Here is an 11248-nt window from a genome sequence, read left to right on the forward strand (position 1 = left end):
GAGGGAGGGAGGGAGGGAGAGGGAGGAGGAAGAAGAAGCAGGAGAGAGAGAGAAAGAACAAAGAAAGGAAGGTCCTTTTATCAGTTTTGGGGTGGGGAGTGAGTTACTTTTAACCTATCACAGGCCAGATTGCTTTTAGGGGCCCAGTCTTGCAGACACAGGTTTCAACTTTCCTGGACCACTGTGGCCTTGAGGGGGAGGGAAACCAGAGATAAGGGCACCAGGTCATTTTAGGAGCCAAGAGGTACCAGGAGAATGCAGCCTGTGAGGCGGCGTCACAGCATACTTTAACATGATCGATTCCCTAACAGGTTTGGTATTAGTCTTGAAGTTTCTCAGGTGTTGTTTGTCATGAAGGTATCTTATTTCTCCATCAATTTTGAAAGCTAGTTTTGTAGGATACTTTGGAGGTTGTTTTCTTTTAAATCTTGAGATACCTCACTCCAGGCTCTCCTTGACTTGAGGGTTTGTGTTGAAAAGTCTGTTGTGATTCTAATGGGCTTTCCTTTACATGTAATTTGTTTATTTTCCATAACTGCTTGCTTGTAGTGTTTTGTACTTCTGTTGGGTTTCCGTGATCTTGATTATTACATGTCTAGGTGTAGGGTTTTGTGTTTTTTTTATCATAACTAGTTGGGCGTCCTATATGCCTCACTTAACTTTATGTCAAGTTCTTTTGCTCTGTTTGGGAAGTTTTCTGCTATTACTTCTGAGAACAGGTTTTTTTTATTGTTATTTTTGCTTTCTCCTGCTTTTTCTTGGACTTCTATTAATCTCATATTATTATTCTTTGCATCAGCTTTTCAAAAAGAGTGTTTGGCTCCTATTTTATCTTATTATACAATACATACTCTTCCCTTAGGTGTTCTACAGCAGTGTTCTTTGCACAAAGGACTCCTCCAAATAAGTATCAGGAAAAACAAAGCAAAACATCCAGCAAAACAGCTGGACGCCCCCGGCGAGGCCCTGGCTGCCCGGCTCCCTCCTCCGCCTCCTCCCCTGCCCCAGCGCTTCCCCGGGGCGGGCTTCCCAGCTGTTTTTGCTCCCTGAGGGCCCTAGCAGGGGTCTGCAAGTTCGCTTGGCCCATGGCGGGCAAGGCCTGGCTCTAGAGTCGAGTCCGGCCAAAGGGTTAGCTCAGTGGTGCCACAGCCTTCCTTACAGACGGAAAAAAAAAAAAAAGTCGGAATCGGAGTCTGGAAAGGATGAACCAGACAGACGTGGGCGAAGGCCGTTGGGGGAGAAGTACTGCCTGCGTCCCGCGTGTAAACAAGCCGAAATGCAATGTCAGGAATGGATCCTTAGTTGCACGAGCCAGGGGTCCAGGGCTCGGTAGCCCCTGGGACTCATGGCTGCCCTCTGAACGGTGCGATGTAAACCACCCCACTGTGGAAGAAAGTTCCATTGGCTGCGAAGGACGGTGGCTGGGCTTCGCCTTGGGAGGGGGTGATCCGGAAAGGCTTGCAGACATTTCAACAGACAGATGTTAGGGTACATTCATTCCGCAAATATCAAGCAAGCACCCCTTCCTGGGCAGCACATTGAGGGGATAAAGTGCCCACTAACAATGTAAGACCTAAAGTCTCACTTCCACTCCATGGAGCGTGAACAGCCAAAAAGGCCTCCACGATGCTGGGCCCTAACACCCAGCGAGGCTCCGGGAGCTTGACGGAGAAACAAGAAACCCAGGAACACACCAGGCTAGATGGTAAAGAGACCTTTATTAGTCTGGCCAGACGGCACTCCCGGAGCCAGGTGGCTCAGAGAGGCAACTGCTCAGGGGCTGAGGTACTTTTTATAAGGTTTTTCTAAACAAAGAGTCGGGGAATTCACAGAACAAGACTGCAAACACATTGCTTATCTTATGCAGGAAATGTTCTAGGGTCACCTTTTGTCAAACCATTTGCCCCTGGGTGGGCTGTTAACCAAGGTATCAATTAGCATATGAAGAAGCACAGTCTGGCTGATTAGCATGGAGTCACTTTAGCCTATTCAAGTCTTACAACAAATGCACAAATAAACTACGTTCACAGTGCTTCAGCAGGCAAATCAGGCAGCAAAAGGGGAGGTGGGTGGGGCATAGTGGTGCATGCCTGTAATCTATCTCAGCACTGTGGGAGGTTTGACAATTAAGTGAAACCCTATCTTAAAAAAATCTAAATGGGGAGAGGACCGTGGGTGAGATGTAGCTCAGCATAAAAACCCTGGGTTCAATCCCCAGTACTGAAGAAACAGAGGAGAAGGCAGATCAGGTGTGCTATTAAGTGAAGGGGCAGAATTGCTCAGAGCTCTACATGGCGACTTTTTTTTTTTTTTTTAAGTACTGAGGACAAGTCCAGAGTATGCTAGGCAAGTGCTCACCACCGAGTGCATTGTTGGCGGGACACACACACACACACACACAGCAAGTAGGAGCTCAACAGGACGAGTTTCAAAACCTGAGAGGAATGACTCCGGCACACTCTAGACCAATAACTCTCATACAGGCTATGGGGTCTTTTATAGGGTCACGGTGGGGAAGATTCAGCAAAAGGGGACTGTAAGCCGGGCATGGTGGTACACGCCTATAATTCCACCACTTGGGAGGCTGAGGCAGGAGGATCATTGTCAGTTCAAAACCAGCCTGGACTACATAGTGAGTTCCAGGTCGGTCTCAACTACACAGTGAGACCCTGTCTCAAAAAAAAGGGGGGGACTGTGACTACCTGCCAATGATGCTTGCCCAAGGACAAGGCTTGGGAATGTGCAGGAGTAGTGTTTTTTGTTTGTTTGTTGGTGTTTTTAGAGTAGGAAGAATTTATTGAGAGAAAAATAGCTTCTGTCTAAGAGAGACAGAAGGGGGCCAGAAAGTGGGTTGCCCACCCACCCCGCTTCTCAAAGGTGTTTTATGGTGAAGTGGGTTCATGGTAGAACAAAACTATAGTCAACTAATAAGATTACAAGTAGTCACTTGGGTAATATTGATCCGATGAGAAATCACAAAGGTAACATGAAGTGGGACAAAACTATGACCAACCAATAAGATTTCAACAAATATAGTTGTTTAGGTAATATTGATTAGATGGGGACCCACTGGGGAAGCAAGTCACATAGCAAGAGTACAAGAAACAAACAAGGATTTTCGGGATGGGTCATGGATCTTTCCTGGAAAGGATGATTGAAGATCTTAGTCCCCCACTCAGGTGTTCGATACCTTTTAGAATATCAGTCACTGCTATTCATCCCTAGGGATAGCATTTGGGTGTAGTAGTTTTCTTTTTACAATGTTGGTTTTCAGTGAATGGGTCTCTGTTGTCCTCCCTGTTGGCTCCTCAAGGGCTGGCCCTAACTGCCTACAAAATATCTAATTAACTAGCTACTTCCAGCTGAAGAAGGTCATAGTTGTGATCAGCAGAGTTCTCCACAGATGGTCTATCTAAAGGCCCTCAATAGGCACTAGGCATTGTCAACTTGGGAAGGTATATAGCTTTGAGTCTGGAGGAGACAAAAGCAAAGAAACAGTTAAGAATACACAGGCCAAATAATGTCAGCAGGATTGTTATATAGCCAACAACTGTTTCCACCAGGAGGAACTAGTAATAGCCTCCCACAAAGAGGATAAGGCGAAGGTCTAGGAGACTTCAGAATCCCACATAGAAGTCATATTGTAGTTTAGCAGTTATGAGCTTTATATAAGGTCAATTTGGTGGATCCTGATAAAGAAGTCTATTACACTTGTTGGTGGTTCCATTTGTATGACCTCTTGGAGTTTGGCAGCCTCATTCTGGAAGCTTTGTCTTGAAATCCAGCAGCTACAGAGGAGGGAAGTGCCTTGAACCAAACCCTCCATCAAGTAATCTCAGTGGAACCTCAAAATGATTTAGGGAGAACAGATGTAACTCCCAAACCTGCCAGATATCCGAAACTCAAGTTCACGTTCTCTAAAATCAAAGAACAGAGGATCCAGGCGTGATGGTGCACACCCCTGTAATCCCAACACTTGGGAGGCTGAAGCAGGAGGATCACTATGAGTTCGAGGCCAGCCTGGGATACACAGTGAGTTCCAGGGCAGTCTGAACTACATAGTGAGACCCTGTCTCAAAAAAACAAACAAACAAATAAATAAATAATAAATAAAATCAAAGAACAAAGGTTAAGAGCAGAATTTATTTAGAGAAAAATAGTTTCTGCCTAAGAGAGACAGAAGGGGGATGGAAACGGGTTGGCCCAGAATAGTGGTATTGATATAGGGAAAAATAACACCCAACCTGATAAATGTCAGATGTGCCAAGTTCATGTTCCCTGATATTGAAGAATGAATTCCAAAGGATAAAGGAGGTTAAGAATAGGGAAGATTTTTTGAGCAATAACTCCTGAGAAACAAAAGGAATCCAGACAAGAGGGGTCTTATATTGGGTTGCCACCAATATAAGATGAATGCCTTGATATGGCTGTCGCCATTTTGGTTAGTAACTGCCATTTTATACCTTAAATTTTCATTTCCTACATCACGCATCATCGTAAGGGAAACCAATGCGTGAACAAGGCTTGTCCATATAAGGAATGGATCACAAATATGACCCCTGAGTGGCTGCCCACACAGCTGATGCAATCCCCCTACCCGCTTACACCAGCCACCCTCTATATAACTAAGCCCCTTCCACCCAGCTCTCTCTCTCCTCTTCCTCCTTCGCCAAGTAGGCCACTGTGCCGCAGCAGCCCTACAATAAATCTCTCGTACGAGCTCTGTTGGTGTGTGGAGTGATCTTTGGCAGGTGCCGGGTTCTTTCAACCAAGGCCCTTTTGCAGGGGTTATTTATTTATTTCTTTTTGGTACCAGGGATCGAACTCAAGCCCTTGCACTTGTGAGACAGGGGGCGGAACCACTGAGCCAAATCCCTGGCCCCTTTCAGGGATAATTTATATAGCAAAGTCACGGCATGAGTCAAACTGCCATCAAAACCTGTAGGATTACAAGTATAGCCACTTCGCTAGTATTCATCCAATACAGAAGCAGAACACATAGCAAGGGTACATGGAAAGAACAAAGGCATTTGGGAAAAGGGATGGGCCTGGATGCTCTATTTAGGAATCCAACCACCAGCATTCTGGTCTAGGCAGAGACCGCTTTAAATTCCTTCCCCCTGCTATGCTTTTACACCTGTTGTAGATTTGTAGGCATGGGCCAATAAGGCCCAATAATCACTGTGTAAGCCCAGCTACACCCTACCATTCCCAATCACTATGCAGGCCTGTTCTTGACACACACGACACAAATCCTTGTACATGTTTCTTTATGCTTATGACCCTATAAAAACCTTGGAGCCTGTATGAGAGTTACTACTGGTCTGGTCTCCAGAGAGGTCCCTCTCAGGTTTGTTCTAAAACAAATCTGTCCTGTTGAGCTTGTACCCCTGCTTCTTTTCCTTTTTGTCCTAACACGCTGGTCACCCACCTGGGTGACTGATGGCTGTACGGACTTTACTGGACCAGGTGATACTAATTAGAGTATAATTCCAAGTTACTGTCTATCCCTTAGGGACACACAAAGGCCTGATCATCCCATCTTTACTTTGAGGCCCAGTCTTTGACAGGCGTGCCTCCAGCCCACGATTGTAATGCCTTATTTTTCTCCTGACTTCCTTGACAGCTCAGTCCCTCCCTGACTGTGTATTAACGTCTAGCTAATTTAGCTGCTTGTAATATTATTGGTAACAGGACTGAACAGCGATCTGAATTGACATCACTAGCAGGGCTTGTCACATCTCTTGTACACCATGCCCCACCACTCCTCTGCTGGAACAAGGCAACCGCTGAGATTATGAAGTCTTGGCATCGGTAAGAAATTAAAGAGGCAAAGCTTAAAAATAAAAGAAAGAATTTATTTGGGAAAGGGTGGAAAAAAGAAGATAAACAGCTACTCTGGAAGAGTAAGTGGCATTAGAAGCAAATACCCGTGGATTGGTTTGTTTGTTTGTTTGTTTGTCCTCAGCTCCTTTTTATTTAGGACTATTGATTTCTTCCATTCCTCACGTGGGCGCTTGGAACCTGTCACCATCTGACTGGCTCTCTGTCTGTCTTTGATCCTAACCTGGGTACCTCCGTCTACATCCTTCCTGGCTGATTTGATTCCTTCCTGCCCTTTTGTGACTGATCAGTAGGAGGAAAGTGGGAGACTCATAGAAAGGCAGTTTAGAGTTAGTGGAATCACTGAGCTAAATCCCCCATCCAATGAGAACCTATTTTATCCTTTTTCCTGGGCTGATAATGATATGAGTCACTAGATACAGCTGTGCTGGGAGGAGGGTTTGACTGCGGCTGGTATCCTCAGACTGAGCAGAGCCCTGAAATGTAGCGAACCTGGGGAGAGCAGAGAGGGCAGTTAATACCCACATCGCCACAGCTGGCGATCGGGTGGGGTTGAGGGAGACAAGATGGAGGGTAGGTGCATGCCAGAGGGAGGTGGGAGCCCCTGGCAGGGGCTACAGAGTTGCCTTGGTGGTAACTAACAGGCCACTGGATCCAGCCTTCACTTGGTGCACACTGGGGTGCAGTCAGCAGGGCAGCCTGTAGGGGGCAACCGCGGCTGCCTAATGGGGAGCAGCGGCAAGGAGAAGGCTGAGGCGGGTGTCTATGGGCAGAGGGTGGCTTGTGGCAGGTTGTGACTGGACCCAGGACAACACCATCCTGGGACTCCAACCCGAGCTCCCCTTCTGCAGTGGGCTCAGGCCTCTGCAGTTCCCACAGGGCTTTGTTACTCCTTTATTCCTTCCTTTTCTGGGTACCTCACATCTAGTAACTTCCCAGAAAAGACATGAAAAATCAATTTCCTGGGCCTTTGTATATAGGAAAGCATCTTTACTCTTTGCTCCTGGTCTGTTCACATGATCTGGATGCACAATTTTAAGTAATCATCCTTGCTTAGAAGGTGTAAGGTTTGCTTTTCTGTCTTTGGCACCTGTGTCACTGTGTGGCCACTGTGTGATCCTCTGGAGACGGTCTTGGTCCTTTCCAGTGGTTTTCTGATGTTTGCCAAGGTGACCCTTGGGATCAGTGGCTCGTTCTCTGCCGTAGTATACCCTGAGCTCACACAGAATTGGAATCAGTGGTTGCCCTTGTGGGAGACATCTCTTTTTTTTTTTTTTTTTTTTTGGTACTGGGGATTGAACTCATGACTTGTGCTTGTGAGGCAGACACACTGCCACTGAGCTAAATCCCCAGCCCTTATCTTTGTGGGTTATCTTATTATTATAAACTGGAGGCTTCAAACGACGGAAGGTTTTCCTGTCACAGCTGTGGCGGCCACAAGTCTCAACCGAAGGTGTCAGGCTCCCTCCAGAGGCTCAGGGATGAACCTTTGTCTCTTCCAGCTTCAGGGCTCCAGGTGCTTCTGTGGCCTCCATGCTCTTCTGCCGCTGTCTTCAAGTGGCTGTCACCTGGGCCCTCTCGGTCTCCTGTGAGGATACTGGCCACTGTGAGGACAGGGCCCACTCTGATATCCAGGATAACCTCATCTCAGGATCTGCAAAGACCTTCTTTCCACATAAGGTCACATTCAGAACTTGGACATGACTTTTCAGGAGGTTCACTTGTTACGGCTTATAACTAGATGTCCCCCAAAGCCTCATGCCTCACAAGTGGAGCTTTTGAGAGTGACTGGATTGTGGGCATGTGACACTAAATCGGTCCACTGTGGGTTAGCATAGTTCTGGGTATGGATATTGGACTTACTGAAGAGGGAAGAACCACCCCAGTGGCAACAACCCTGGGTTTGTAGCCTGGATGGAATAAAAACTGGAAAGGAAGCTGTGCTGCCCCCTGCCTGTCAAACTATGAACTGTTTCTCTACCATGCTGCCCTGGGGTGGAACCAGCCTACTATGGACTGAAACCTCTATAAACTGTGAGCTAAAAATAAAACTTTCCTCCTTTAACTTGTGAGTTTTGAGGGGTTTTTTTTGTTTTTTGTTTTGTTCTGTTTTGTTTGTTTTTGAGACAGGGTCTCACTATGTAGTTGAGACTGATCTGGAACTCACTATGTAGCCCAGGCTGGGCTCGAACTCACAGCAATCCTCCTGCCTCAGCCTCCCAAGTGCTGGGATTACAGGCATGCACCACTACGCCCAGTGAGTTTTGAGTATTTTGACCAAGAAACTAAGATATCATGCAACCCACTACACAGCCTGTATCCAAAATAAGTTAGGACAAGACAGATAGGTTTTTCTGATTTATTGCATGATGTGCACATGTATTGAAATAGCACATAACCCCACTGCTATGTACAATTTTTATGGATTTTTGCATCTCAATTTAAAAATTATTGACTTATGCCTGTAGCCCCAGCTACTCAACAGACTAAAGCATGGGGATCAGTTGAGCTCAGGAGTTTGGGGCCAGCCTGGGCAAGAACTCCCACTTCAGAAACAAACAAACAAACAAAACCAGTACATAAATAACATTTAATTAAAGCTATCTAATCCTAGGGGGAAAAAATGAGTCAAGGTGACTCCAATCATGTTTCAGTTCATCTTCCAAGGAAGAGAGACAGGGCCTCACAGAATGTGACTATGCATGGTTAGGATGCTGGACACAAGGGCAGTTCTGGCTCCAGTGACTCCTGGGCCCCAGTCAGGTCCTCTGTCCTGCTTTTACCTCTTAGTGGGAACATGAGTCCATATGCTCCTGTTAAACCCATTAGCTCCTATCTGCCTCTGAGCCAACTTGACAAGGCCTTGGACATAGTAGAATGCTTTTCCAAAGAAAATGTGTTCCTTTTTATGCCTGTTTCCTTGGGAACCTTGGACTGAGGCTTGAAGGCAGATGCGTTTCCTTAAGGTGGCAGGAAGTTCCTGACACCCAGCCAGGACTGAAGACGGAAAACCACTCAACTGGGGAGCTGTGGGGGATGTGGCCATCACATGAGGCCGACATCACCTCCTACACCCATCCGGCAGAGAGGCTGGGGCCCTTCGTCTCTCAGCATGGGTTGCCCTGGAAGAAGGACCCTACCTCTTCTCTTTGTTTGTGTACCCGTATATCTATATGGGGTTTCGTTGCAGGAAGCCCACCCAATAGGGCAAAGAAAACCATTTTTTGAGAGGCTCCGTAGACTGGAAGAGCAGGTAAGTGTACCACACTTGTGCAGATGAAGGATGGATGTTACAGACACAGAGTTGTAGGTGTTGGTGTTTGGACCTGATCACAAGCTTGTGGTCCTTGCTGGCAGATAATAGTGTTTCCACCTATAGTTGGAAACTAAGGAAGTGCTTGCTGGGTCACATCTGAAATCAAGCCAGCTGATGTGTGGATGGGGGCATAGGGGACTTGATGAGCCTCTCAGAGCCCAAGGAGCAAAACTGGAGGGATGTAGGAGTCCGATGGTACTGGGCAATGTCACTGGGTGTGGGAGCTGTAGGATCATAAATTCACCTGGAAACAGATGCTGTGGGTGTTCCCGAAACTCCGACAAGGAGTCGGTAGACTATTCCCAGCTTCAAGCACTTCTGCTTTGGTTCTGGGAAAGCGTTCACACAGCTCATCCCATCGGCTCCTCTACTCAGAGATGACCTTGAGGGCCACAGCAGTGAATCAACTGTATACAGTCATCCAGAGCAGGGGTTTGAAGGAAGGCAGGAGCCTGGGCTCTGGGACTGGGGTCCACACCCCACACTGCACTGCTGTGGACCCAGGGGTCAGGCACCCCTTGTATGGTCCACCTCATGGGACTGTTCACAGTAACTGACCTTCATCTCCTGGCATTGTGGCATAGATCAAATTGGTTGATCAATATTCAGTCCCAGCCAGCTGTAATCCTAGCACTCTGGGAAACTGAGGCAGGAGGATTGCAAGTTTGAGCTCCACAGGGCAATTTGGCAACTTATCAAGACCCTGTCTCGAAATGAAATATAAAAAAGGGGCTGGATAATCCCAGGCTTGGTGGCGCACGCCTGTAAATCCCAGCACTCCGGAGGCTGAGGAAGGAAGATCATGGCAAGTTCGAGGTCAGCCTGGGCTGCCCAGTGAGTTCAAGGCCAGCTTGAACTATATGGGGAAGCCTGTCTCTCATAAAGCTAAATAAATCAATACAGTGTGGCCATAAACCCTTAACACAATAGGGACTTTCTGAAAAGTAAACAAGAGAGCCTTGGCCTACTCACTGCTACTCCCTATAATCACTGTGTCCTTTTCACAGTTTCGAAGATTCCAGGAAGTCACCCTGACACACTTGCAGCGCATTGCAAACAATTACAATGTGTCCTACAATGTTGATGCCCGGTTCCAGAGGCTGACAGAAGAGAGCCGGGCTGTGGCTCTGGCAGTCAACAGGTCACAGGCTGCCATGCAGGTAGACCTGGCCCACCTAAAGACTCAGATGAGGAAGACCAAACGCCGAGGCCGGAAGGTGAACGCAAGGCTTCGGGCCTTGGATCTCACCCTGAGCAGGCAGCAGGCTTGGGAGGAGGAGAGGCAGAAGGCACCGCAGGATGCCGTCTCACGCCTGGCCCTGGATGTGCCTACTCTGCAGAATGCACTGGCCCGACTGGCCCACCAGGTCCGTAGCCAGAGCACCAGACTAGCTGCTCTTGAGGGACAGCTGCAGGTGGCCAACCCTGGCGCTCTAGCCCAGGGGCTGATCCTGGCCCCACACCAGCCAGATGTGAGCTCCCCGAAGCTGCATCAGGAAAGACAGGCACTGAGGCCTCCACCTGAACACAAAAATCTGTCCCAGGATTTTGCTGCCATTCTCCAGGGGACACAGAAGCCCCCATCCTTAAGCATCCACTGGGCATCTCCTGCAGTCCCAGGGGACCCTCCTCAGCTGGCATGGCCTCCCCAGGGACCAGGGAAAAGTAAGTGCCACAGGCGTGCCCTCCTCATCAATTTCCAGGTCTCCCCTGGCTCCTCCTAAGGCCACAAGGAGAGGACACTGGCTTCATGCTCCACATACCCTGTCCTAGAAGAGGGGATAGTCTGACCCTGTGTCATACAAGTGACACCTGAAAGGGATCCCCAGCAGGGGAAGTCACCCACATTCCCTACATAGCGGAAGGGCTTCTTCAGAGGTGGTTGAGTCTGGACTTTGAGATGGCAATAATCCTGGGTTACTGGATGGGTCCAAAGTAGTTTTGGGAGAGCCGGGCGTGGTGGCGCACGCCTGTAATCCCAGCACTCGGGAGGGCTGAGGCAGGAGGATCCTGTGAGTTCGAGACCAGCCTGGGCTACATAGTGAGTTCCAGGTTGGTCTCAACTACATAGTGAGACCCTGACTGAAA

General features: G+C 48.0%; 1 protein-coding gene across 1 annotated transcript in view; it reads left to right on the plus strand.

The window, feature by feature from the left end:
* The first annotated feature begins 8882 nt into the window (after nucleotides 1-8882).
* Nucleotides 8883-11248, plus strand: part of Ptx4 (pentraxin 4) — a 4486-nt gene continuing 2120 nt past the window's right edge. Inside the window, exons 1-2 of the mRNA XM_010620513.2 lie at nucleotides 8883-9097; nucleotides 10168-10825. Of these exons, the coding sequence (XP_010618815.1) occupies nucleotides 8894-9097; nucleotides 10168-10825 (862 nt within the window). The 5' untranslated portion in view covers nucleotides 8883-8893. The remainder of the gene's footprint in view (nucleotides 9098-10167; nucleotides 10826-11248) is intronic.

The sequence above is a fragment of the Fukomys damarensis genome, unplaced genomic scaffold (assembly GCF_012274545.1).
Source record: "Fukomys damarensis isolate Sample0158 unplaced genomic scaffold, DMR_v1.0_HiC HiC_scaffold_34, whole genome shotgun sequence".
Classification (NCBI taxonomy): domain Eukaryota; kingdom Metazoa; phylum Chordata; class Mammalia; order Rodentia; family Bathyergidae; genus Fukomys; species Fukomys damarensis.